The sequence below is a fragment of the Musca vetustissima genome, unplaced genomic scaffold, assembly GCF_032173495.1.
Source record: "Musca vetustissima isolate MV318-11 ecotype Yass unplaced genomic scaffold, APGP_CSIRO_Mvet_v1 utg22312, whole genome shotgun sequence".
Lineage (NCBI taxonomy): Eukaryota > Metazoa > Arthropoda > Insecta > Diptera > Muscidae > Musca > Musca vetustissima.
The window spans coordinates 44,410-70,579 of record NW_026872995.1 but is presented as its reverse complement, the minus strand read 5'-3'; the positions used below and the strand labels follow the sequence as shown (position 1 = coordinate 70,579).

The 26,170-nt window shown below is 37.2% G+C and overlaps 1 protein-coding gene across 1 annotated transcript in view; it reads right to left on the bottom strand.

Annotated features, from left to right (window-relative positions):
- LOC133321867 (nitric oxide synthase) overlaps positions 1-24,712 on the bottom strand; it is an 84,152-nt gene extending 59,440 nt beyond the window's left edge. Inside the window, exons 1-6 of the mRNA XM_061530944.1 lie at positions 24,621-24,712; positions 21,646-21,787; positions 18,836-18,975; positions 14,861-14,930; positions 14,295-14,476; positions 6,550-6,759 (exon numbers count right to left, since the gene is read on the bottom strand). Coding sequence (XP_061386928.1) covers positions 6,550-6,759; positions 14,295-14,476; positions 14,861-14,930; positions 18,836-18,975; positions 21,646-21,787; positions 24,621-24,676 — 800 coding nt within the window. The 5' untranslated portion in view covers positions 24,677-24,712. The remainder of the gene's footprint in view (positions 1-6,549; positions 6,760-14,294; positions 14,477-14,860; positions 14,931-18,835; positions 18,976-21,645; positions 21,788-24,620) is intronic.
- Between the last annotated feature and the right edge of the window lie 1,458 nt (positions 24,713-26,170).

Below are 26,170 nucleotides of genomic sequence, written 5' to 3'. Positions count from 1 at the left end.
AAAGCGATCAGCGAGACATTTCCGTCCTCTAATAGAGCAATAGTAATACTATGCATACAGTCACCTTTACCTAATTACGTATAACTCCCACATCAAAGTACATACAGCCATATAATTGGTATTAATTTGTAGGTCAACAAATCCTCTTGGATATACCATCAACTTCTCGGGTATATGTCCTTCAGGAGCAAGTATATACGCACATTTTGTAATCAGGGTCCATTTGAATTGTTAAATATTGACCGACGATTTATCAAAACAGGCATGCTTATTCTTGGGCCCGATTCCCTTCTCCATGTAAAATTTCACGACGTTCGGACCATAACTGCGGCCTCTGGGACGACTAGAAAAACGGACAAAAATTAAGTATTTGGTCCATTTCATCCCCTAAACATTAACCGATCTTTACCAACAATAGGGGTCTTTATTGGCCAAAACCCATCCTACATGCAAAATTTCGTGAAGATTGGTCCATAACTGTGACCTGTATCGTGTTTACAAATTATAATGGACTGATGGACGGTGGGTCTATAAAAATAATCTTCGCTTAGATGGACCCTTAAAAAATGTTCAAAATAATCCACGACTGTTTACGTCCTTAAAAAAATATTTTTAAAAAAATCCACGCCAGGTGTAGACCCTCTGTTTAGGTCCCTGAAAAATTAATCTTTAAAAAATCCACGCCTGTTTAGGTCCTTGAAAAATTAATTTTTAAAAAATCCACGCCTTTTTAGGTCCTTGAAAAATTAATTTTTAAAAAATCCAGGCCTGTTTAGGTCCTTGAAAAATTAATCTTTACAAAATCCACGCCTGTTTAGGTCCTTGAAAAATTAATTTTTAAAAAATCCACGCCTGTTTAGGTCCTTGAAAAATTAATTTTTAAAAAATCCACGCCTGTTTAGGTCCTTGAAAAATTAATTTAAAAAAAAAACCACGCCTGTTTAGGTCCTTGAAAAATTAATCTTTAAAAAATCCACGCCTGTTTAAGTCCTTGAAAAATGATCTTTAAAAAATCCACGCCTGTTTAGGTCCTTGAAAAATTAATTTTTAAAAAATCCACGCCTGTTTAGGTCCTTGAAAAATTAATTTTTAAAAAATCCACGCCTGTTTAGTTCCTTAAAAAATTAATTTTTAAAAAAACCACGCCTGTTTAGGTCCTTGAAAAATGAATCTTTAAAAAATCCACGCCTGTTTAGGTCCTTGCAAAATTAATCTTTAAAAAATCCACGCCTGTTTAGGTCCTTGAAAAATGAATCTTTAAAAAATCCACGCCTGTTTAGGTCCTTGAAAAATTAATCTTTAAAAAATCCACGCCTCTTTAGGTCCTTGAAAAATTAATTTTTAAAAAATCCACGCCTGTTTAGGTCCTTAAAAAATTAATTTTTAAAAAATCCACGCCTGTTTAGGTCCTTGAAAAATTAATTTTTAAAAAATCCACGCCTGTTTAAGTCCTTGAAAAATTAATTTTTAAAAAATCCACGCCTGTTTAAGTCCTTGAAAAATGATCTTTAAAAAATCCACGCCTGTTTAAGTCCTTGAAAAATGATCTTTAAAAAATCCACGCCTGTTTAAGTCCTTGAAAAATGATCTTTAAAAAATCCACGCCTGTTTAAGTCCTTGAAAAATGATCTTTAAAAAATCCACGCCTGTTTAAGTCCTTGAAAAATGACCTTTAAAAAATCCACGCCTGTTTAAGTCCTTGAAAAATGACCTTTAAAAAAATCCACGCCTGTTTAAGTCCTTGAAAAATGATCTTTAAAAAATCCACGCCTGTTTAAGTCCTTGAAAAATGATCTTTAAAAAATCCACGCCTGTTTAAGTCCTTGAAAAATGATCTTTAAAAAATCCAAACCTGTTTAGGTCCTTGAAAAATGTATCTTTAAAAAATCCACGCCTGTTTAGGTCCTTGAAAAGTTCATCTTTAAAAAACACAACGCCTGTCTCGGGTCCTTGAAAAAATCGACGCCTACCTTGGGTCCCTGAAAATTGTTATTTAAAAAACCCACGCCCTCTTTTAGGTCTCGAAAAAAGTATTTTTAAAAAAATTGAAAAAATATTCTTTAAAAAATCCATGTCTTCGTTCAAGAAATATTCTTGAAAAAATACTGATTCTTTAAAATTCAAATAAAATGAATATTAAATGTTATTTAAATATTTTCTATTCAATATCCATTGTCTTTCCTTCTAACCTTTTGTGACATTTGTGACTTAAAGCATTACCAATTCCCATTCTATTGAAGATGAAATATCAAAATAACAACAAGAACAACATCCTTTGTCATCAAATAAATCTTATCGCTTTCATGCTTTTCTGCATCCTGTCTTCGGCTTCCTCTGCCAGTCAAAACAATTACTTTGCACATCATTTATTAGGAAATTTAATTAAATCAAATCAAATTACAAAAACAAACAACCAACATATCCTGTCAAAGGCATAGACGTTGTTAAACACATCGAGAATCGTTTAAGCTTCAAATCGGAAAAATTGAAATCAAAAATGAAAATCCTAACGAAGTCGTATTAAATTCTTAAAGTGGAAAATTATGATGAGGAAAATTGGAAAAGACAGCTTAACACGGGATATGAGGGAGAGTATTTTGGGAAAATTTAAATTAAAGTCAGCGAAATGATTTTCCTAGCATTTAAAATTTTGTTTGAAATAAAATTAAGTGATTTGCATACGTAAATAGAAGAAGCTTAAGCGGCACATACATACATTGAACACTGAGTATGTTTTTGTGTGTGGGTGTGGTATTTGTTTAAGCTTCCTTTATTGTTTGCTATTGTCTTCAAACAGTAACAACAAAATATATATTCAATCAAAGTTTTTATTTTGCGGAAAATAACAATTTCCTTTTCCTAAAACACACACATTCACCCACACATATCCTTGTAAACACACACACTCTCACAATCAAGCAAATCGTTTTAGAAACTTTGAAGCAATAAAAAGTTAAACTGATACTGAACTGCTGCAAACAGGACAATTTAAACATTACATTTATATCCATATACACGCCGCTGGCCTCCTCCTCTTCCAATCTGCTCTCTCGCCCCTTAAATGGCAAAAGGGAAAAGGATAATGAAAACATTACATATGTGTACGATACGTCAATCAACCAACCAAGGAACCAGTCAGCCCACCAGTTTCTTAAGATTACCCCCTAATCGTTATCTTCATTCTCTAGAAACTATGTCTCTGTGGGTGTGCGAGTTCGTGTCAGGACCAGGACATATATCCTTTTGCACTCACTATCTTGAACTGCACATAAATACGTAGGGCGCAATACGGCCAATAATGGCTGGCCTAAGAATATAAAAAAGTAAACAAAACATTTGTATACCCTTGTAATCCACTTAAAGGATAATCCTTTTTGTATGAACCCACACACACAAATACATGTATGTGTGTATATGCACATGGTATCAATATGCTACACAAAAGCCACAAGAACAAAACCCACAAGTAGATCAAGGAAAAAAACTAACTAAACCTATCATGATACAATTTATACAAACATCCACACACATACTTACACATTTGCAAGGATATGAATACCCATATGGATTCTTATACACCCAGAAGCTTAGTAAGACGGAAAGAAGCCTAGTTAGACATCGATAGAGAGACAGACAGACAAGCGAAGAAGTACATTAATTCAAAAACAAACAAAAGATTTTACCCCGCTCCCCGCACAAATGTACAACCATAAGTCGTTGTATGTGTGTGTCTGTATCCGTGGGTGTTTTATAAATTACACACATGACTTCCAATGATTGGTATTTGTGGTGAATTTAAATTAGTTGCAGAAACAGGTAAAAATAAGGATATTTATTAGAAATTTGTTACACATTTGGCAAACAGTGGATGAACTTAAAGCGGTTAGGATAACAAAAGGGATTCAAAAGGATATTTAATACATGTCAAGGAAAAGAATTTAAATGATATTTTGTCTACACCATCTAAGGCTAGAATTGTTTAAAGAATATTTTTTCAAGGACTACCCAAGGCGTGGATTTTTTAAAGAATATTTTTTTCAAGGACTACCCAAGGCGTGGATTTTTTAAAGAATATTTTTTTCAAGGACTACCCAAGGCGTGGATTTTTTAAAGAATATTTTTTCAAGGACTACCCAAGGCGTGGATTTTTTAAAGAATATTTTTTCAAGGACTACCCAAGGCGTGGATTTTTTAAAGAATATTTTTTTCAAGGACTATCCAAGGCGTGGATTTTTTAAAGAATATTTTTTTCAAGGACTACCCAAGTCGTGGATTTTTTAAAGAATATTTTTTTCATGGACTACCCAAGGCGTGGATTTTTTAAAGAATATTTTTTTCATGGACTACCCAAGGCGTGGATTTTTTAAAGAATATTTTTTTCATGAACTACCCAAGGCGTGAATTTTTTAAAGAATATTTTTTCAAGGACTACCCTATGCGTGGATTTTTTAAAGAATAATTTTTCAAGGACTCAAACAGGCGTGGGTTTTTTAAAGAATATTTTTTCAAGGACTCAAACAGGCGTGGATTTTTCAAGGAATATTTTTTCAAGGACTCAAACAGGCGTGGATTTTTTAAAGAATATTTTTTCAAGGACTCAAACAGACATGGATTTTTTAAAGAATATTTTTTCAAGGACTCAAACAGACATGGATTTATTAAAGTATATTTTTTCAAGGCCTATCTAAGGCGTGGACTTTTAAAATAATATTTTTTCAAGGACCCAAACAGGCGTGGACTTCTAAAAGAAAAGTTTTTCAAGGAACCAAACAGGCGTCGATTTTGTAAAGAATACATTTTCAGGGATCACTCAAGGGCACAGAAAAAAGCTTGGACTATTTTTTCCAGCTCACGTTCATAGACGTGGATTTTTCAAAATATGTTATGTAGTTCTCGTATTGGCTTTGATATTTTACAATTATTTTTTCAAAGTCCACATAAAAGCGTGAATTTGTTACAAATGTTCCTGACTAAAAATATTTTTAAAATCATTCACTCCCGAAGTACAGGCAGATTTATAGACTGACAATTACATAAAAACAAATCCAATCAAGGTTTTTGTATGGTAAAAACATATATTTAAAAAAAATTCACTGTTTTTTTATAGCCTGGAAAAAATATTGTAGATACCACGGAACTCTAACTTTCTGCGGACGTCCGAGCCTGGGCAATATTTCGTGATATTTACACCCTCTTGCCCGATTAAAGGTCAACAGCACCTCTTCTTTATACTGACATATTTTCCGAATATTTATACTATTCAGTACAGAGCTTCTAATTACATTTCCAGATTCCCTCCGCGGTGGGTTGTGTTGTGATATTCGGCTTATAATTGTGGTCTATAGATCGGAAAAAACACAAACATTTATGTTTTTGGTCCACTACATCCCAATATTATTATCTGATCATCACCGAAAATTATAGGCCTTCTACTTGACCACAACTGGAACCACATGGAAATTTTGAAAGCAATCAGGGCTATATTTCCGCACTCTATTGTGGTAATGGATTACTAAATAATATCTGAATACGTAAGCACCAGTAAATACTTAGGTGATATACTATCGACTTCTCGGGTCTATGTCCTTCAGGAGTAAATGCTTACGCCTGAGAATATAAATTTTGTAATTTATCACACAAAAGATAGGATCCATTTGGCCCGCTAAATATTGACCGATCTTTATCAAAACAGGCATGCTTATTCTTTGGCCCGATCCCCTTCTCTATACAAAAAATCGAGATGTTTGGGCCATTATTAAGGCCTCTGAAGCGACAAGAAAATCAGACAAAAATAAAATTTTTGGTCCATTTCATCCCCTAAATATTAACCGATCTTTACCGTCTTTATGGGTCAGAATCCATCCTACATGCAAAATTTCGTGAAGATTGATCCATAACTGTGGCCTGTATCGTGTTTACAAATTATAATGGACAGACGGACAAACGGACAGACACACATATCTAGATCGACTCAGCTAGTCGAGATATGACGATCGGTATACTTAAAGGTGGGTCTAGGAACAATATATCACGGCCTTACAAACTCTTGGGGCTGCACAAAGCTATAATACCCTGACAATATAGATGTGTAGGGTATAAAGAGCTACTCCTATATAAGGACCTCGAAAAAGAAAAATATTTTTAAAAATATATATTTGTAGAAAAATCTTCTATAGTTAATCCCCTCAAACCACAGTCTCCATTTTTATGTAAAATGTATCCCTCCTCAAAATCCCCTATAATCATCACATTGAATGCGGTAGTTATCTTCTTCTAATCTACATCAGTTTAATAGCGGTAACGCAATCTGTTAGAAAATCACAATTGTTATTTTTATGGGGATCCACCACAGACATGCTTCCATTACGCTTCCCTTTTAAGCTACTACCTTCCTCCATGCCATTTTACTCTTCACGCACACTTACATCATCCTGGCATTATCCTTGCCAATGTAGCAAATCAAATGTGCTATCATTGACATCGTCCTTATCGACATCGACATCATCACTGACATCCTCGCATCGACATTATCTATTGAGTGAAACTTACCTGGCAATTTGTTTGAAATTAAATTTACGTCGTGGCTTCTTGCTCTTGCCCTCGCCGCGTCCCTTCTTCCAGATGTGGGTGCGCCATGCAGGATCCTGATATTCAAAGGATGGCCGTAAATAGTACAGCGACATTTCCTGATGAAAGACGGGTGTTATCGATGCTGACATTGGTGGGACAATCCATATCCAATCGGCGGGACAGCCATTGCTGGAAAAATAGAGAGAGAATAAAGGGAAGAACGATTAAAATAAAAACAAATTGACAATTGGCTAATAAAAAAAATTGTAAAACGGAAGATTTGAAATGTTGTTTTGAATGTTTTTACCTCGGGAATTAGGGTTGAGGTAATAACAATGACAATTGCGGAAATAAAAATTGAGGATATGTGGTAGGAAATAATAGCAGGATAAAAGAGGGAGGGACGATTTTATCTAGTCATTGCTTTTAAAACATAAACTCTATGGGATGGTAACTTGAATATTTTTAATTACTGGATTGAAAGGGTAGGATCACTTCGAGAGCAGGAGAGCGTGTGAGTAACCTTTAATAAAGAAATCAAAGGTAGAGCTTAGACATTTGGAAAATATTCTTTAAAAAATCCACGCCTTGGAATGGCCTTAGAAAAATATTCTTTAAAAAATCCACGCCTTGGAATGGCCTTAGAAAAAATATTCTTTAAAAAATCCACGCCTTGGAATGGCCTTAGAAAAATATTCTTTAAAAAAATCTACGCCTTGACAGACCTTAGAACAATATTCTTTAACATTTATCACATGGGTGGCGTAGGGGATGATAGATACCAAGCAACGGCTCTGTACCTCATCTACAGATTCACTCCAGTAGATGAGCGAATTGCTAAAATCCGTATAAAAGCGAAGTTTGTCTTCATCAGTCTCATTTGCACCCATGCCCCGACCGAAGACAAAGATGAGCAGACCAAAGACATATTTTACGAACGCCTAGAAACAGCATACGACCGTTGCCCTGCCCATGACATTAAAATTCTGCTAGGAGATTTTAATGCCAAAATCGGAAGGAAAATATTTTTGGTCCCACTGTCGGAAAATTCAGCCTCCATGAAGAAACATCAGACAACGGCATGAGGTTGATTGACTTCGCGGCAGCAAAATAAAACATGGTAATTAGCAGCACCAGATTCAAGCATCTCGATATACACAAGGCCACTTGGATTTCTCCCGATCGAACAACGAGAAATCAAATCGATCATGTTGTTATAGACGGAAGGAATTCGTCCAGTGTGTTAGACGTCCGATCGATCCGAGGAGCGAATATCGATTCGGACCATTACCTTGTGGCAGCAAAGGTACGGACCCGTCTTAATGTAGCAGCAAAGGTGCGATCTAATGTAACAAGGAAATTTGACGTCGAAAAGTTGCAAATACAACAGATAGCAGAAGCCTACTCGGCTCAACTTACCCAACTGCTTGACGAAAGCACCCCTTGTCCCGATAATAATAATAATAGAAGCACAATGGCAGAGAATTGCCAACTTCCTACAAACTGCAGCAAAAGCAACACTTGGGTACCAAAGACCACCACCAAGAAATCCGTGATACGATCAGGAGTATCGTAATGCTACTGATATGAAAAACGCAGCGGACAGTAGCAAAACGTAATGCGATGGAAAACTATCGGGAGAAAAGGAGGGAGGAGAAGCGTATTTTCAGAAGAAAGAGCGTGAACAAATCGAGGTGTACAGGAGACAGAATGAAGTCCGAAAATTCCACCAACGTGTAAAACACCAAACCGATGGCTTTGGTACAGGCACATCCTCCTGTAGAGATAAAAAAGGAAACCTTGTGACAGATACAGACAGCGTGCTGAGGATCTGGAAGGAGCATTTTGAAAACTTCTGGTATCAAATAGTGGCGGTGAAGTGGAACCAATAATAAATGACGGTATAGAGTGTATACCACCTTGCCAAGATGAAGTCAGAATAGCAATCAATCGACTGAAGAACAATAAAACAGCAGGATCCGATGGGTTACCAACCGAACTATTCAAGACTGGTGGTCAGATGCTGGTAAGGAGCATGCACCAGCTGAGTAGTACAATTTGGATAGAAGAATGCATGCCAAATGATTGGAACCTCAGCATCCTGTGACCCGTGCACAAAAAAGGAGACAAGACGATATGTACCAACTATAGAGGAATAAGTCTCCTTCCCATCGCATATAAAGTGCTATTCAGTGTGCTGTGTGAACGACTGAAGTCAATGGTCAATGACATTATTGGACCATATTAATGCGGCTTCAGTCCTGGCAAATCCACCATTGACCAGATTTTCAATCTGCGCCAAATCCTGGAAAAACCACGAAAAACACATCGACACATTCCATCTATTCATCGACTATAAAGGCGCATTCGACAGCCCTATCCGTTCAGAGGTGTTTAAAGTCATGTCTGCGTTCGGCATTCCTGAAAAATTAATTCGGCTATGCAGGATAACTTTAACAGACACAATATCAGTTAAAGTCGGAAAGGAACTCTCGGAGACCTTCAATACCGAACGAGGATTCAGACAAGGTGATATTTTGTCGTGTGATCTTTTAAACATCCTGCTGGAAAAGGTCATACGAGAGGCAAAAGTGAACAGAAATGACACTCTGTACACCAAGCAACACATGTTACTCGCCAACGCCGATGACATCGACATAATTGTTCGAAAACTGAGAGCGGCAACAGCCACCTTAGAACAAATTGAAAAGGAGTCTGCTAAAGTGGGTCTGGCAGTAAACGGCGAGAAGACCAAGCTGATGGTATCAACGTCTAGTAGACTCGGACCAACTGTGGAACTTGAGAAGTACAGCTTTAATTAAGTCAAAGATTTTATGGATCTTGGTTCCGCCATAAACAAAACGAATGACATCAGTTTTGAAATTCGGAGAAGGATAGTGATGGCCAACCGATGCTACTATGGTCTGAGCAAACAACTCAAAAGCAAGGCCACCTCCCGCCAGACCAAACTCACACTCTACAAGATGCTGATACTACCCATGCTGTTCTATGGATCTGCAGCATGGGTACTTGCGCAAGCAGTTTAGAAACAAGGCCACCTCCCGCAAGACCAAACTCACACTCTACAATACGCTGATACTACCCATGCTGTTCTATGGATCTGCAGCATGGGTACTTACGCAAGCAGACGAGGCAGCTCTTGAAGTGTTTGAGAGAAAAATTCTCCGAAAGATCTATGAGCCTATCTGCGTTGACGGTGAATATCGCCGTCGAATGAACCATGAGTTGTACCAGCTATTTTCGGACATCGACATTGTTAGACGTATTGAGCTGCAGCGACTACATTTATCACATAAAACCTAAATCAAATAGACATATGCCTACTCTCAATTCATTCCAATCCAATTCCGCACATAATCGAATGTGAAAATTTATTTTGCCCGCAATCATTTATTTTTTTCCATTTATTACAAAAATTGCCACAAATTTATTTACAAACAAACCATTTGTTTGGACATCAATTTACAACACAACAATAAATATCCTGACGTTCCGGACATACGGCGAACATTTATCAAAACGGAAATTTACCTTTACGGAGGAAGGTAGGAATGGTGGCACCGGTTGGCCAATAAAAACGATGAATAACTTATTGAACTGACCGACCGGAAAGAAAAGGCATAACATGCACACACATATCTAAACAAGTGGCATATGTGAGCGGAATATACATACACAGTCACGTTGTAGTAATCATTCGTCATTGGGCCATTGAAAACTAAATAAACATCGATTGGTGATCACAATGTATGGCAAATCATCAATTTGTTTTACAAGGATATGCCAAAGAAATTCGATATGAAATGGAAAAAGGAACAATTTCGATAACAGACGGAGGACGAAAACTTAATGTTTAATTTATATAAGTAAGACCAATGGGTCTGAAAATATTTATAGGTTACAGGATACGGGTATTAAGAACATCGACATATCTGACCTATAAACAATTTTTTTATTCAAGAATTTTTATAAAAATATTTGAAGGTCTACCTTATCTATTGAACCTCAAAAGATATTTTTTTAATTATTGACCTTCCTTCATAATTTTCAAAAATTGAAGCACACACTAATCCACACAAATATTGATTAAAATATCAAAAATTATCCACCGAAAAAATCCTTCAAAATTTAAAACTTAAGGCCTTCCAAATTTTTTTTAAATAATTCACACTTAAACCTCCGAGAGTCCTTTAAGACTCTCCAAAAAATCCTCCTGTCCAAAAAATCCTTTAAAATCCTCTATCTTCATATAAATAAAAATCCAGATTAGTGGTTCTACTAACCTCCTTCTTTATGGATGTGGCTTTCAATTTTTCTTATTTGTTTCCTCATTTTCAAAACACTACCACCACCACTACGACCAATTGCATAAAACTCCACAACAATACAGGCATTAAGTGTCCGAACATAAACCTAATGTCAAATAAAACATGTTTACACATAAATTACCCAGGAAAATTACTACTCACATCCGTCGATGAACAAATACGATTTACTCCATTCCTCAAATCAAGCAAATCGTACAACATGCGATATGCTTAACGCTCACAAGCTAACACACATATACATCGGAACAGTTGGCCTCAAAGGAGCAATTGACTTCACTACAAGTGAATGAAGCCATAAAACCATTTAAACAATGGAGAAAACTGTTCGAAGGATTACAAATGAGAGGAGTTTTTTAAAGAGTGGAGTGGACTGGAGGAGTGGAATATTTTTGAAAAGGACGTCAAAATTTTTTAAAGAATATTTTTTCCAACATCCAAAACAGGCGTGGATTTTTAAAAAATACTTTTTATTGCTTACTTAGCTGGCTTGTTACAGAACGGTTGTTCCATAAGCCGAGCTTGAAAAATATTTCCAGGCGCGTCGGTCTTTTGCGCAGTTTTTCCAATTTGAAAGACCATATTCGGCAATGTTGTCTTCCACTTGGTCTTTCTATCTTATTCGTGGCCTTCACATTCTACGTGAACTATTAGCTGGTTCGCTTTTATATGACTTCTGGGCTGGGGCATCTTCATCCATTCTCAAAAAATGACCTAGCCAACGTAGTCGCTGCAGCCCAATACGTCTAACAATGTCGATGTCCGAGAATAGCTGGTACAACTCATGGTTCATTCGATGACAATATTCACCGTCCAAGCAGATCGGTCCGGTAGCTCTTTCGGAGAAATTTTCTCTCAAACAACCCAAGAGCTGCCTCGTATGCTTGAGCAACTACCCATGCTTCAGACCCATTTAACAGCACGGGTATTATCAGCGTCTTGTAAAGTGTGAGTTTGGTCTGGCGGGAGGTGGCCTTGTTTCTAAACTGTTTACTTAGACCATAGTAGCATCTGTTATTCGGTTAATGTTATTCGTTTTATTTATGGTGGTACCAAGATATATAAAATCTTTGACTACTTTGAAGCGGTAGTTCTCAAGTTCCACAGTTGGTCCTAGACTACTGGATGTCTGGCGCGTGGATACCATCAGCTTGGTCTTCTCGTCATTGTCTCCTTTTTGTGCACGGGACACGGGATGCTGAGGTTCCAATCATTGGGCATGCATTCCTCTATTCAAATTGTACTAATCAGCTGGTGCATGCTCCTGACCAGCATTTGACCACCAGTCTTGAATAGTCCGGCTTGTATCCCATCAGATCACGCTGTTTTATTGTTCTTAAGCGGATTAATTGCTATTCTCATCTCATCTTGGCAAGGTGGTATACACTCTATACCGTCATCTATTATTAGTTCTGGGGCATCCTCTTCACCGCTACTATTTGATACCAGAAGTTTTTCAAAATGCTCCTTCCAGATCCTCAACATGCTGTCTGTATCTGTCACCAGGTTTCCTTCTTCATCTCACAGGAGGATGTGCCTGCACCAAAGCCTTCGGTTTGGTGTTTTACCCGTTGGTAAAATTTCCGGAATTCATTCTGACTCCTGTACATCTCGATTTGCTCACTCTCACGTTTTTCTTGTTCTTTCTGCTTTTTTCTGAAAATATGTTTCTCCTCTCTCCTTTTATCGCGATAATTCTCCATCATATTAGGTTTTGCTACTGTCTGCAGGGTTGCCCTATACACTGCGTTTTTCACATCGGTAGCATTACGACACTCCTGATCGTACCATGGGCTTTTTTATGGTGATTTTTGGTACCCAAGTGATGCTTTTTCTGCCATTTGTAGGAAGTGGGCAATTCTCTGTCACTCTATATTATTATCGGGACAAGAAAAGCTTTCGTCAAGCAGGTGGGTAAGTTGAGCGAAGTAGGCCTCGTCTACCAGTTGCGTTTGCAGCTTTTCGACGTCGAATTTCTATGTTATGTTAGACGTTAAGACGAGTGCGAACCTTGGCTGCTACAAGGTAGTGGTCCGAATCGATGTTCGCTCTTCGGATCGATCGAACGTCTAGTACACTGGACGAATGCCTTCCGCCTTTCACAACATGATCAATTTGATTTCTCGTTGCTTGATCAGGATAAATCCAGGTGGCCTTGTGTATATCGAGATGCTTGAACCTGGTGCTGCTGACTACCATGTTTTTTGCTGCGGCGAAGTCAATCAACCTCATGGGACCAAAAATATTTTCCCTTCCGATTTTTGCATTAAAATCTCCTAGCAGAATTTTAATGTCATGGCCAGGGCAGCGGTCATATGCTGTTTCTAGGCGTTCGTAAAATATGTCTTTGGTCTGCGCATCTTTGTCTTCGGTCGGAGCATGGGCGCAAATGAGACTGATGTAGAAGAACTTCGCTTTTATACGGTTTATAGCAATTCGCTCATCTACTGGAGTGAATCTGGAGACGAGGCATTTTATTCTCATGTTATAAATCCACAGCCAAATTCATGTCTCGTTTCATGGCACCTATAATACAGGGCGTAATCGTCTGATTTACTTACGCCTGTCCCTTTCCATCGCATTTCCTGTAAGGCAATAATATCGGCTTTGTACTTCTTGAGTACATCCGCCAAAGCGAAAACTACGTCTGTTCTGTTCAACGTGCGCACATTCCAAGTGCAGATTCGCAGATCGTGGTCCTTTATACGTTTGCGGGTGTCGTCAACATTAGTGGGGCTCGGTTTTCTTTTTCTTTGCTTTTTCAAAGTTGAAGGGGTTTCCCGTGTGTGGGCAACTAACCCGACGCCTCAACCCATTTTTTATAGTTCTTATGGATAAACTCGCGGCACATATCAGCTCACTATTTCAACGGGTGATCAAAATAGGCACCCCAGCTGACACCGCGGGGAGGTAAGTGTCCACAATTGAGATGAAAAAGGGACCAAGATAAGCCTTTTAAAAAGCCATGCCTCTGTTAGTCCCTAAAAAAAATATTCTTTAAAAAATCCACGCCTCTGTTAGTCCCTGAAAAAATATTCTTCAAAAAATTCGCCCCTCTGTTAGTCCCTGAAAAAATATTCTTTTAAAAATCCACGCCTCTGTTAGTCCCTTAAAAAATATTCTTTAAAAAATCTACGCCTATTGAAGTCCCTGAAGAAATATTCTTTAAGAAGTCCACTCATATTGATGTCCTTGAAATATATGATTCCTCTTCCCCTGGTCCCTGACCATATCCCATTGAAGATGATGCCATTAAAATCAATATGTCTCGTAACACTTGCCCAAAGGAGGCTAGTATATTTTTCTCCGTCCTTTTACATCCCTTTTTCAACACACGTTTCCCAAATTCCTTAAGGTCTATAGAGACCATTGACTTACCGCAATTTCGATTCATTTTCAAAGTGTTTCATGAAACTCTCACTGGCCGTATGATGATCGACAATGGTCACGTTGCGACTTTGGAATGAGTGCAGCACAGCAATGTTGACTTCGACCAAGGCCTTGTCCTTCCACAGGGAGGTTGGGGTGCGGGTATCCAAATTCATTTTCAATGCCACAGTCTGTAAGGAGAGTTGAGAAAAAAAAACAGAAAAATTGAAAAAAAAAACATTCCAACAATTCATCATGTCAGCCAGACAGACATACAGCCAGCCATCCAGCCAGCATGGCGTGCGGCTGCTGCTGTGCATCACTGATTCTGGTGGCTCTAAGTCAGCATGAAATATGATTCCAATTCATTCGCAAAAAATATAAAACAAATCCCTAAATGGATGTTAATCAACTGGTAATGGGGGGTGGAGAGTCAAGTCATTTCATGTAAACAACTACAGCAACAACAACAATGATCATCATAATGGCCATCAAAATTTTTTATGTTCAACATTTGTTTGGCGGGTTTGTCTGTCTGTCCGAACCTCGAGGGAGATACCCCTTCTTTCACTTACCTCTAAAATATTTCGCCGATTAACATCGCACAAATTCCGACAACCAATCTCGGTGGACATGTACCAGCCACTGAGGAAAAAAACATGGGAAAATGAGAAAACAATGGTGGCAACAACAAAAGAGCTGTTCTCTATAAAATATTGAAATAGCAAGGAAATCAGTTAGCCAAAATTATTTGAAATTCAATTTTATGGCTGTTAAATAATGGAATTGAAATTCCATTCCGTGGTGCGGTGGTTTGGGTTAGTTTGGGTCAATAAATTTTATGGTACTTGTTTGTTGTCTGTGGAAATGGTCGTTAATGGTTTTTAAATGTTTCAAAATTATTTTTTTTTTGTTGTTGTTGGTTTTTCATAATTGAAGTTAAATTGTTGGACATGTTAAGGGTTTAGAATATGTCATTCTATTTGAGTTGGGATGACAGGCATATAAAGACATCAATCTTCTTCAATTTGAAAACAGTAAAGAGGCAACGATTTTTTAATATTTTTCTAAGCCTCAGCGAGGCGTGGATTTTTTAAAGAAGATTTTTCTAAGGCCAGCCAGCCAAGGCGTGGATTTTTTAAAGAAGATTTTTCTAAGGCCAGCCAGCCAAGGCGTGGATTTTTTAAAGAAGATTTTTCTAAGGCCAGCCAGCCAAGGCGTGGATTTTTTAAAGAAGATTTTTCTAAGGCCAGCCAGCCAAGGCGTGGATTTTTTAAAGAAGATTTTTCTAAGGCCAGCCAGCCAAGGCGTGGATTTTTTAAAGAAGATTTTTCTAAGGACTAGCAGAGCCTTATGCGTGGATTTTTAAAGAAGATTTTTCTAAGGCCAGCCAGCCAAGGCGTGGATTTTTTAAAGAAGATTTTTCTAAGGCCAGCCAGCCAAGGCGTGGATTTTTTAAAGAAGATTTTTCTAAGGCCAGCCAGCCAAGGCGTGGATTTTTTAAAGAAGATTTTTCTAAGGCCAGCCAGCCAGCCAAGGCGTGGATTTTTTAAAGAAGATTTTTCTAAGGCCAGCCAGCCAAGGCGTGGATTTTTTAAAGAAGATTTTTCTAAGGCCAGCCAGCCAAGGCGTGGATTTTTTAAAGAAGATTTTTCTAAGGCCAGCCAGCCAAGGCGTGGATTTTTTAAAGAAGATTTTTCTAAGGCCAGCCAGCCAAGGCGTGGATTTTTTAAAGAAGATTTTTCTAAGGCCAGCCAGCCAAGGCGTGGATTTTTTAAAGAAGATTTTTCTAAGGCCAGCCAGCCAAGGCGTGGATTTTTTAAAGAAGATTTTTCTAAGGCCAGCCAGCCAAGGCGTGGATTTTTTAAAGAAGATTTTTCTAAGGCCAGCCAGCCAAGGCGTGGATTTTTTAAAGAAGATTTTTCTAAGGCCAGCCAGCCAAGGCGTGGATTTTTTAAAGAAGATTTTTCTAAGGCCAGCCAGCCAAGGCGTGGATTTTTTAAAGAAGATTTTTCTAAGGCCAGCCAGCCAGCCAAGGCGTGGATTTTTTAAAGAAGATTTTTCTAAGGCCAGCCAGCCAAGGCGTGGATTTTTTAAAGAAGATTTTTCTAAGGCCAGCCAGCCAAGGCGTGGATTTTTTAAAGAAGATTTTTCTAAGGCCAGCCAGCCAAGGCGTGGATTTTTTAAAGAAGATTTTTCTAAGGCCAGCCAGCCAAGGCGTGGATTTTTTAAAGAAGATTTTTCTAAGGCCAGCCAGCCAAGGCGTGGATTTTTTAAAGAAGATTTTTCTAAGGCCAGCCAGCCAAGGCGTGGATTTTTTAAAGAAGATTTTTCTAAGGCCAGCCAGCCAAGGCGTGGATTTTTTAAAGAAGATTTTTCTAAGGCCAGCCAGAAAAGGCGTGGATTTTTTAAAGAAGATTTTTCTAAGGCCAGCCAGCCAAGGCGTGGATTTTTTAAAGAAGATTTTTCTAAGGCCAGCCAGCCAAGGCGTGGATTTTTTAAAGAAGATTTTTCTAAGGCCAGCCAGCCAAGGCGTGGATTTTTTAAAGAAGATTTTTCTAAGGCCAGCCAGCCAAGGCGTGGATTTTTTAAAGAAGATTTTTCTAAGGCCAGCCAGCCAAGGCGTGGATTTTTTAAAGAAGATTTTTCTAAGGCCAGCCAGGAGTGGATTTTTTAAAGAAGATTTTTCTAAGGCCAGCCAGCCAAGGCGTGGATTTTTTAAAGAAGATTTTTCTAAGGCCAGCCAGCCAAGGCGTGGATTTTTTAAAGAAGATTTTTCTAAGGCCAGCCAGCCAAGGCGTGGATTTTTTAAAGAAGATTTTTCTAAGGCCAGCCAGCCAAGGCGTGGATTTTTTAAAGAAGATTTTTCTAATGCCACATAAGGCGTGGATTTTTTAAAGAAGATTTTTCTAATGCCACATAAGGCGTGGATTTTTTAAAGAAGATTTTTCTAATGCCACATAAGGCGTGGATTTTTTAAAGAAGATTTTTCTAATGCCACATAAGGCGTGGATTTTTTAAAGAAGATTTTTCTAATGCCACATAAGGCGTGGATTTTTTAAAGAAGATTTTTCTAATGCCACATAAGGCGTGGATTTTTTAAAGAAGATTTTTCTAATGCCACATAAGGCGTGGATTTTTTAAAGAAGATTTTTCTAATGCCACAAAGAAAAGAACCCGGAAAAAGGGAACAAAAATTGGTAAAGGTGTTCCATATTGCGAAATAAAAGGGGGTAGGGGGCAAATATAAACTATCAAAATGATAATTTCTAATACAATCAAAATTCATTTAATAACGAAATTTTACACATGTATGTAGCACACAATGTCTGGTATTGATATGATTTCAGTATTCAATACACTGGGAATGAGAAGGGTGGACACGGAAGAGTGCTGGCGGACCCTCGAAAAAATATATATATACATATATATATATATATATATTTTTTTTTTTTTTTTTTGGAATCCACACCTGTTGTGAATGCTACATGGATGGATCCTTTTTAAAATATTCTCCAAAAATCCGTGCCTTGTATGGATCCTTTTAAAAATATTCTCCAAAAATCCGTGCCTTGTATGGATCCTTTTAAAAATAGTCTTTAAAATCCAGTCTTTAAAAATCCTCTTTAGGATGCTCAAAAAAAATATTCTCCAAAAATCCGTGCCTTGTATGGATGATTGAAAAAAAAAATTCTTTAAAAAATATCCACCTTTGGTGGATAGACTTTGAAAAAATATTCTTTAAAAATCCACGCATAGGATAGCCCTTGAAAAAATATTCTTTAAAAATCCACGCCTTGGATAGCACTTGAAAAAATATTCTCTTAATAATCGACACCTTTGGTGGCCTTTGAACAAATATTCTTTAAAAATTTACTAATAGCCCTTGAAAAAATATTCTTTAAAAAATCTACGCCTCTTGGTCTTTTGAAAAATAGTCTCTAACTTTTGATCTCCACTGTAAATCCCTCTTGGGAATTTTCCTTTATTTCAACAGTAACTAATTCCATTCCATCGACATGTAATGTACAAAAATATTAATGCATAAGCTTATGTGTGTTCCCCCTGTATCCCATTAGACCTCCACAACTATTCTCCACTACCCTTCCCCTCATACCCAGACCCCAGTCCGTTGAACTAAACAGATTCTGCTGGCGTCATCTCTAATATCTTCTCACAAACCACAAAATTCAATAAAAATCGAATTGAAACCATTCAAATACCAATGTCGACATCAACTGACTGACAAAAGTAAATGACACACGGACACCTACACAACTAACCACCACCCCCACTTCCCCCCAATAAATATCCACAATTGGCCGAAGGACAACCATCCAATCCCGGGGTGATTTTAATATCGTAACACCTGTAGTATTTCTAATCTCTTTCTCTCTCTATGATAATCCTCAGGTAACCCACACATACTCATGTATGGGGTATACGTGTGTGTGATTTGTTTTGTCCTTTAGTTATTTCATTAGATGTATTTGTGTAGGACCAAGAGTGTGTGTGCATGCGTTTGTGTGTAATATTATTACCAAACTTACTTTGGATGACTTAATGGAACTTCCAAAATTAATTCCGGTGGATAATCGAAATAGTCTGGATCATGACCATTGGCTGAGACGACCAATGGCAAAATATCCCATTCGGTGCCTTTTCCCTTCCAGCCGAGTTTGAGGCAGACCTAAAAGAGAAAAAAAATGAGGAAACAGATATAGAAATGAATAAAACAAATAATTAAGGATTTGAGAGACTAACATATAAGGATATTTAGGATAAGGATAAAAAGGCTTAGATTTTTAAAGAATATTTTTCTAAAACCTACACAAGGCGTGGATTTTTTAAAGAATATTTTCCATGGGGTCTACAACAGGGCGTGGATTTTTCAAAGAATATTTTCCATGGGGTCTACTCAAGGCGTGGATTTTTTAAAGAATATTTTCCATGGGGTCTACTCAAGGCGTGGATTTTTTAAAGAATATTTTCCATGGGGTCTACTCAAGGCGTGGATTTTTTAAAGAATATTTTCCATGGGGTCTACTCAAGGCGTGGATTTTTTAAAGAATATTTTCCATGGGGTCTACTCAAGGCGTGGATTTTTTAAAGAATATTTTCCATGGGGTCTACTCAAGGCGTGGATTTTTTAAAGAATATTTTCCATGGGGTCTACTCAAGGCGTGGATTTTTTAAAGAATATTTTCCATGGGGTCTACTCAAGGCGTGGATTTTTTAAAGAATATTTTCCATGGGGTCTACTCAAGGCGTGGATTTTTTAAAGAATATTTTCCATGGATTTTTTTTTAAAGAATATTTTCCATGGGGTCTACTCAAGGCGTGGATTTTTTAAAGAATATTTTCCATGGGGTCTACTCAAGGCGTGGATTTTTTAAAGAATATTTTCCATGGGGTCTACTCAAGGCGTGGATTTTTTAAAGAATATTTTCCATGGGGTCTACTCAAGGCGTGGATTTTTTAAAGAATATTTTCCATGGGGTCTACTCAAGGCGTGGATTTTTTAAAGAATATTTTCCATGGGGTCTACTCAAGGCGTGGATTTTTTAAAGAATATTTTCCATGGGGTCTAATCAAGGCGTGGATTTTTTAAAGAATATTTTCCATGGGGTCTACTCAAGGCGTGGATTTTTTAAAGAATATTTTCCATGGATTTTTTAAAGAATATTTTCCATGGGGTCTACTCAAGGCGTGGATTTTTTAAAGAATATTTTCCATGGATTTTTTAAAGAATATTTTCCATGGGGTCTACTCAAGGCGTGGATTTTTTAAAGAATATTTTCCATGGATTTTTTAAAGAATATTTTAAAGAAAATTTTTTTCAGGGGTCTACACAAGGTGAGGACTTTTTAAAGAAAAATTTTCAGGGGTCTACACAAGGCGTGGTTTTTTAAAGAATATTTTCCATAGGGTCTATACAAGGCGTGGATTTGTTAAAGGTCTATTAAAGGTATTTTTATTTAAAGAATATTTTCCATAGGGTCTATACAAGGCGTGGATTTTTTAAAGATCTTTATTATTTAAAGAATATTTTTTCTCTCCCTTTTTGAACATTCCACACCTTCATCTCCACAACCCCATATTTTTCTCCGATTGACTATCGCTCGTCAATTAAATTAAATGAGTAATTTAACTTCAAGGCAAACTCATTTATCTTACATTAATTATTCACACTAGCTGGTTGCTGTTTCGTTACACAGCTTCCGTGCGCCACAGTCTTCGTTAAATATCTCACATTCCGAATAAAGGATAACTACGTGTGCGAACACATTAAGTCATTTAAACTTTTGCTACTTTCCCTCTACAAATTGCACAGGTTTCCACGAAGCAATGCTAGGCATTTTTACATTAACCCTTAAGAGGCCAAAAAAAAAAACTTTAAAAAATCTCCGCCTTGGTTGGACCCCTAAAAAATATTCTTTAAAAAAAATTACGCCTTGATTGGACCCTTGAAAAAAAATTCTTTAAAAAATCTACGTCTGGACCATTGAAAAAAAATTCTTTAAAAAATCTACGTCTGGACCATTAAAAAAAATTCTTTAAAAAATCTACGTCTGGACCATTGAAAAAAAATTCTTTAAAAAATCTACGTCTGGACCATTGAAAAAAATTCTTTAAAAAATCTACGCCTTGTTGAAGGCTTAAAAAAATATTCTTTAAAAAATCTACGCCTTGTTGAAGGCTTAAAAAAATATTCTTTAAAAAATCTACGCCTTGTTGAAGGCTTAAAAAAATATTCTTTAAAAAATCTACGCCTTGGCTGGAGCCTTGAAAAAATATTCTTTAAGAAATCTACGCATTGGTGGGACCCTTGAAAAAATATTCTTTAAGAAATCTACGCCTTGGTTGGACCCTTAAAAAAATATTTTTTAAGAAATCTACGCCTTGGTTGGATGTTTAAAAAATCTACGCCTTGGCTGGAGCCTTGAAAAAATATTCTTTAAAAAATCTACGCCTTGGTTGGAGCCTTGAAAAAATATTCTTTAAAAAATCTACGCCTTGGTTGGACCCTTGAAAAAATATTCTTTAAAAAATCTACGCCTTGGCTGGAGCCTTGAAAAAATATTCTTTAAAAAATCTACGCCTTGGTTGGACCCTTGAAAAAATATTCTTTAAAAAATCTACGCCTTGGTTGGAGCCTTGAAAAAATATTCTTTAAAGAATCCACGCCTTGGATGGACCCTTGAATTTTTTTTTAATCTACACCTTGGTTGGACCCTTTAAAAAGTATTATTTAAAAAACTACGCCTTGGTTGGAGCCTTGACAAAATATCCTTTAAAAAATCTACGCCTTGGTAGGTGATCTGCGGGTTAATAGCAAAGATAACTTCATTATATTTACCTCTGTAAATTCTGCATTCATAGGGTCGCCAATAATTTTGCCATCCGGCTGCTTGTAGCCGGCATACGAGATAAGCTGTGAGTTCCAGATGCGATAATCGTGACGGGCATCGGTTCGCTGTGGAAATATCGTTATTGCTGACCTGGTGTTGTTTGTTTGACCAATTGTAATTGGTGTTGTTGTTTTTGTTTTATTTACACATCATATTTTTATTGTTGTTGTTGATTTTAAAGATGCCAGAACAAACGGAGCACAATATCCAAGGAATGAAATTGCAGGATTCCAAGATGAGATATGGAAGAAAAAATCGAAAAAAGGAGAAAGGACAAAATTAAATTCAATTTCATTATTTTTTTAGTAAGTCGTTTTTTAAATGATAGAAAAATCGGAGCCTGAAATTTATTCGAACGATTGCCACGATTTAAAATTCCGTCATTAAAAGATTCTTTAAAAAATCCACGCCATAGGTGGCCTTAGGAAAATCTTCTTTAAAAAATCCACGCCATAGGTGGCCTTAGGAAAATCTTCTTTAAAAAATTCTCGCCTTAGGTGGCCTTAGAAAAATCTTCTTTAAAAAATTCTCGCCTTAGGTGGCCTTAGAAAACTATTCATTAAAAAATCCACGCCTTGGCTGGCTGGCCTTAGAAAACTATTCTTTAAAAAATCCACGCCTTGGCTGGCTGGCCTTAGAAAAATCTTCATTAAAAAATCCACGCCTTGGCTGGCTGGCCTTAGAAAAATCTTCTTTAAAAAATCCACGCCTTGGCTGGCTGGCCTTAGAAAAATATTCTTTAAAAAATCCCCGCCTTGGCTGGCTGGCCTTAGAAAAATCTTCTTTAAAAAATCCACGCCTTGGCTGATGGCCTTAGAAAAATCTTCTTTAAAAAATCCACGCCTTGCTGAGGCCTTAGAAAAATCTTCTTTAAAAAATACACGCCTTGCTGAGGCCTTAGAAAAATCTTCTTTAAAAAATCCACGCCTTGCTGAGGCCTTAGAAAAATCTTCTTTAAAAAATCCACGCCTTGCTGAGGCCTTAGAAAAATCTTCTTTAAAAAATCCACGCCTTAGATGGCCTTAGAAAAATCGTCTTTAAAAAATCCACGCCTTAGATGGCCTTAGAAAAATCTTCTTTAAAAAATCCACGCCTTGCTGAGGCCTTAGAAAAATCTTCTTTAAAAAATCCACGCCTTACTGAAGCCTTAGAAAAATCTTCTTTAAAAAATCCACGCCTTACTGAAGCCTTAGAAAAATCTTCTTTAAAAAATCCACGCCTTGCTGAGGCCTTAGAAAAATCTTCTTTAAAAAATCCACGCCTTGGCTGGCTGGCCTTAGAAAAATCTTCTTTAAAAAATCCACGCCTTGGCTGGCTGGCCTTAGAAAAATCTTCTTTAAAAAATCCACGCCTTGGCTGGCTGGCCTTAGAAAAATCTTCTTTAAAAAATCCACGCCTTGGCTGGCTGGCCTTAGAAAAATCTTCTTTAAAAAATCCACGCCTTGGCTGGCTGGCCTTAGAAAAATCTTCTTTAAAAAATCCACGCCTTGGCTGGCTGGCCTTAGAAAAATCTTCTTTAAAAAATCCACGCCTTGGCTGGCTGGCCTTAGAAAAATCTTCTTTAAAAAATCCACGCCTTGGCTGGCTGGCCTTAGAAAAATCTTCTTTAAAAAATCCACGCCTTGGCTGGCTGGCCTTAGAAAAATCTTCTTTAAAAAATCCACGCCTTGGCTGGCTGGCCTTAGAAAAATCTTCTTTAAAAAATCCACGCCTTGGCTGGCTGGCCTTAGAAAAATCTTCTTTAAAAAATCCACGCCTTGGCTGGCTGGCCTTAGAAAAATCTTCTTTAAAAAATCCACGCCTTGGCTGGCTGGCCTTAGAAAAATCTTCTTTAAAAAATCCACGCCTTGGCTGGCTGGCCTTAGAAAAATCTTCTTTAAAAAATCCACGCCTTGGCTGGCTGGCCTTAGAAAAATCTTCTTTAAAAAATCCACGCCTTGGCTGGCTGGCCTTAGAAAAATATTCTTTAAAAAATCCACGCCTTGCTGAGGCCTTAGAAAAATATTCTTTAAAAAACCCACGCCTTGGCTGGCTGGCCTTAGAAAAATCTTCTTTAAAAAATCCACGCCTTGGCTGGCTGGCCTTAGAAAAATCTTCTTTAAAAAATCCACGCCTTGCTGAGGCCTTAGAAAAATCTTCTTTAAAAAATCCACGCCTTGCTGAGGCCTTAGAAAAATATTCTTAAAAAAATCCACGCCTTGGCTGGCTGGCCTTAAAAAAATCTTCTCTAAAAAATCCACACCTTGGCTGGCTGGCCTTAGAAAAATCTTCTTTAAAAAATCCACACCTTGGCTGTCTGGCCTTAGAAAAATCTTCTTTAAAAAATCCACACCTTGGCTGTCTGGCCTTAGAAAAATCTTCTTTAAAAAATCCACGCCTTGGCTGCTGGCCTTAGAAAAATCTTCTTTAAAAAATCCACGCCTTGGCTGGCTGGCCTTAGAAAAATTTTCTTTAAAAAATCCACGCCTTGGCTGGCTGGCCTTAGAAAAATCTTCTTTAAAAAATCCACGCCTTGGCTGGCTGGCCTTAGAAAAATCTTCTTTAAAAAATCCACGCCTTGGCTGGCTGGCCTTAGAAAAATCTTCTTTAAAAAATCCACGCCTTGGCTGGCTGGCCTTAGAAAAATCTTCTTTAAAAAATCCACGCCTTAGATGGCCTTAGAAAAATCTTCTTTAAAAAATCCACGCCTTAGATGGCCTTAGAAAAATCTTCTTTAAAAAATCCACGCCTTAGATGGCCTTAGAAAAATCTTCTTTAAAAAATCCACGCCTTAGATGGCCTTAGAAAAATCTTCTTAAATAATCCACGCCTTATATGGCCTTAGAAAAATCTTCTTTAATTTTTTTTTCAAAAATTTTTGTTCCGTCCTTTCTTAGAATTGTTTGAATTTATTTTTTTTTTGTTCTTAATTGAATTAACTTACCTTAAATTTCCCTTGTTAGTGGCATATTTGATGTGATTACAAATGGCCTCAAACATTCCGCTCGTGGTAGTCACATAACGGCAATCGAAAACCTAAAAATGGAAGAAGAAGAAAGGGAACACCAGAAGAAAATTAAATGAAATTCATTCCCAATTTACAAGAATTTGTGCATTTCATGAAATTTATGTTAAATTAATTTTAACCTTCCCTTTTATGTTTTTTTTTTCAACTTTCCTTTCTTTGGTAAGGCTTCACCATGAAAAGGAATACTAAATTTGCATTTTTTTCGTTCGTTTCAAGTGGAACTGAGTAAGAGATCCCTCTCTGTGTATGTGTGTGTGTGCGTGAGTGCTTAACTACAAATGCAATGGCATTACAAGACGTTATAACGTTCAGCTCGATTTGCAATTCAAAGTGAAAATAATTTTCTTAAAAAATGAAACGAAAAATATTTTAGCATTTTCTTCTTTCTTGGATAACGACTTATCCGGTGTATTCGCATATTCGGAATCCTGACTGTGTGTGAATTCATCCGTTTCATTTAAAATACAAACATTTTTGTTAAGCAGGATTTGTATTTCTTGCTGTTGGCCTGTATTTCGTTAAGCTATGCAAATGGGATAGAGGCATTGCAGGATAGGACTTAAGAAGGAGCAGTTTGTTGGGTATATTGATTTCGGGGATCAGATTGCAACAATAGGGGATAACATAAATTCCAGGATAAAAGATAGACTACACCCAGACGTAGATTTTTTATAGAATTTTTTTTTTACAATGGAAAAATAACGTTCCATAATTTGCCAGAGAGGTACATTTTTTAAAAATTATTTCCCATAGGCGTGGATTTTTTAAAAATTATTTTTGGCGTGGATAAAAAATTATTTTTCAAGTAAATTATTTAAATGTCTATATCAATTATACAGGGTTGCATAGGGGATGATAAATACCAAGCAATGGCTCTGATTGGCTTTAACATGGCGAAGTCCAGGCTTATATTAGCCCCTCTTTCATCTCAATTGTGGACACTGGCCTCCCCGTGGTGCCACGTGGGGTAGCTATTTTCATCACCCTATGTAATAGTGAGCTAATATGTGCCGCGAGTTCACCCATAAGACCTATAAAAAAAATGGGTTGAGGCCTCGGGTTAGTTGCCCATTCTCGGAAAACCCCACTCTACTATGAAAAAGCAAAGAAAAAGAAAACCAAACCCCCCTAATGTTGACGACCCCCGCAAACGGGGGACCACGATCTGCGAATCTGCACTTGGAATGTGCGCACGTTGTACAGAACAGACGTAGTTTTCGATTTGGCGAATATACTCAAGAAGTACAAAGCCGATATTATTGCCTTACAGGAAATGCAATGGAAAAGGACTGGCGTAAGTAAAACAGAAGATTACGCACTGTTTTATAGCTGCCATGAAACGAGACGTGAATTTGGATGCAAATTTATTACTGCGAAATATTATTGCCTTACAGGAAATGCGATGGAAAGGGACTGGCGTAAGTAAATCAGACGATTAAGCCCTGTATTATAGCTACCATGAAACG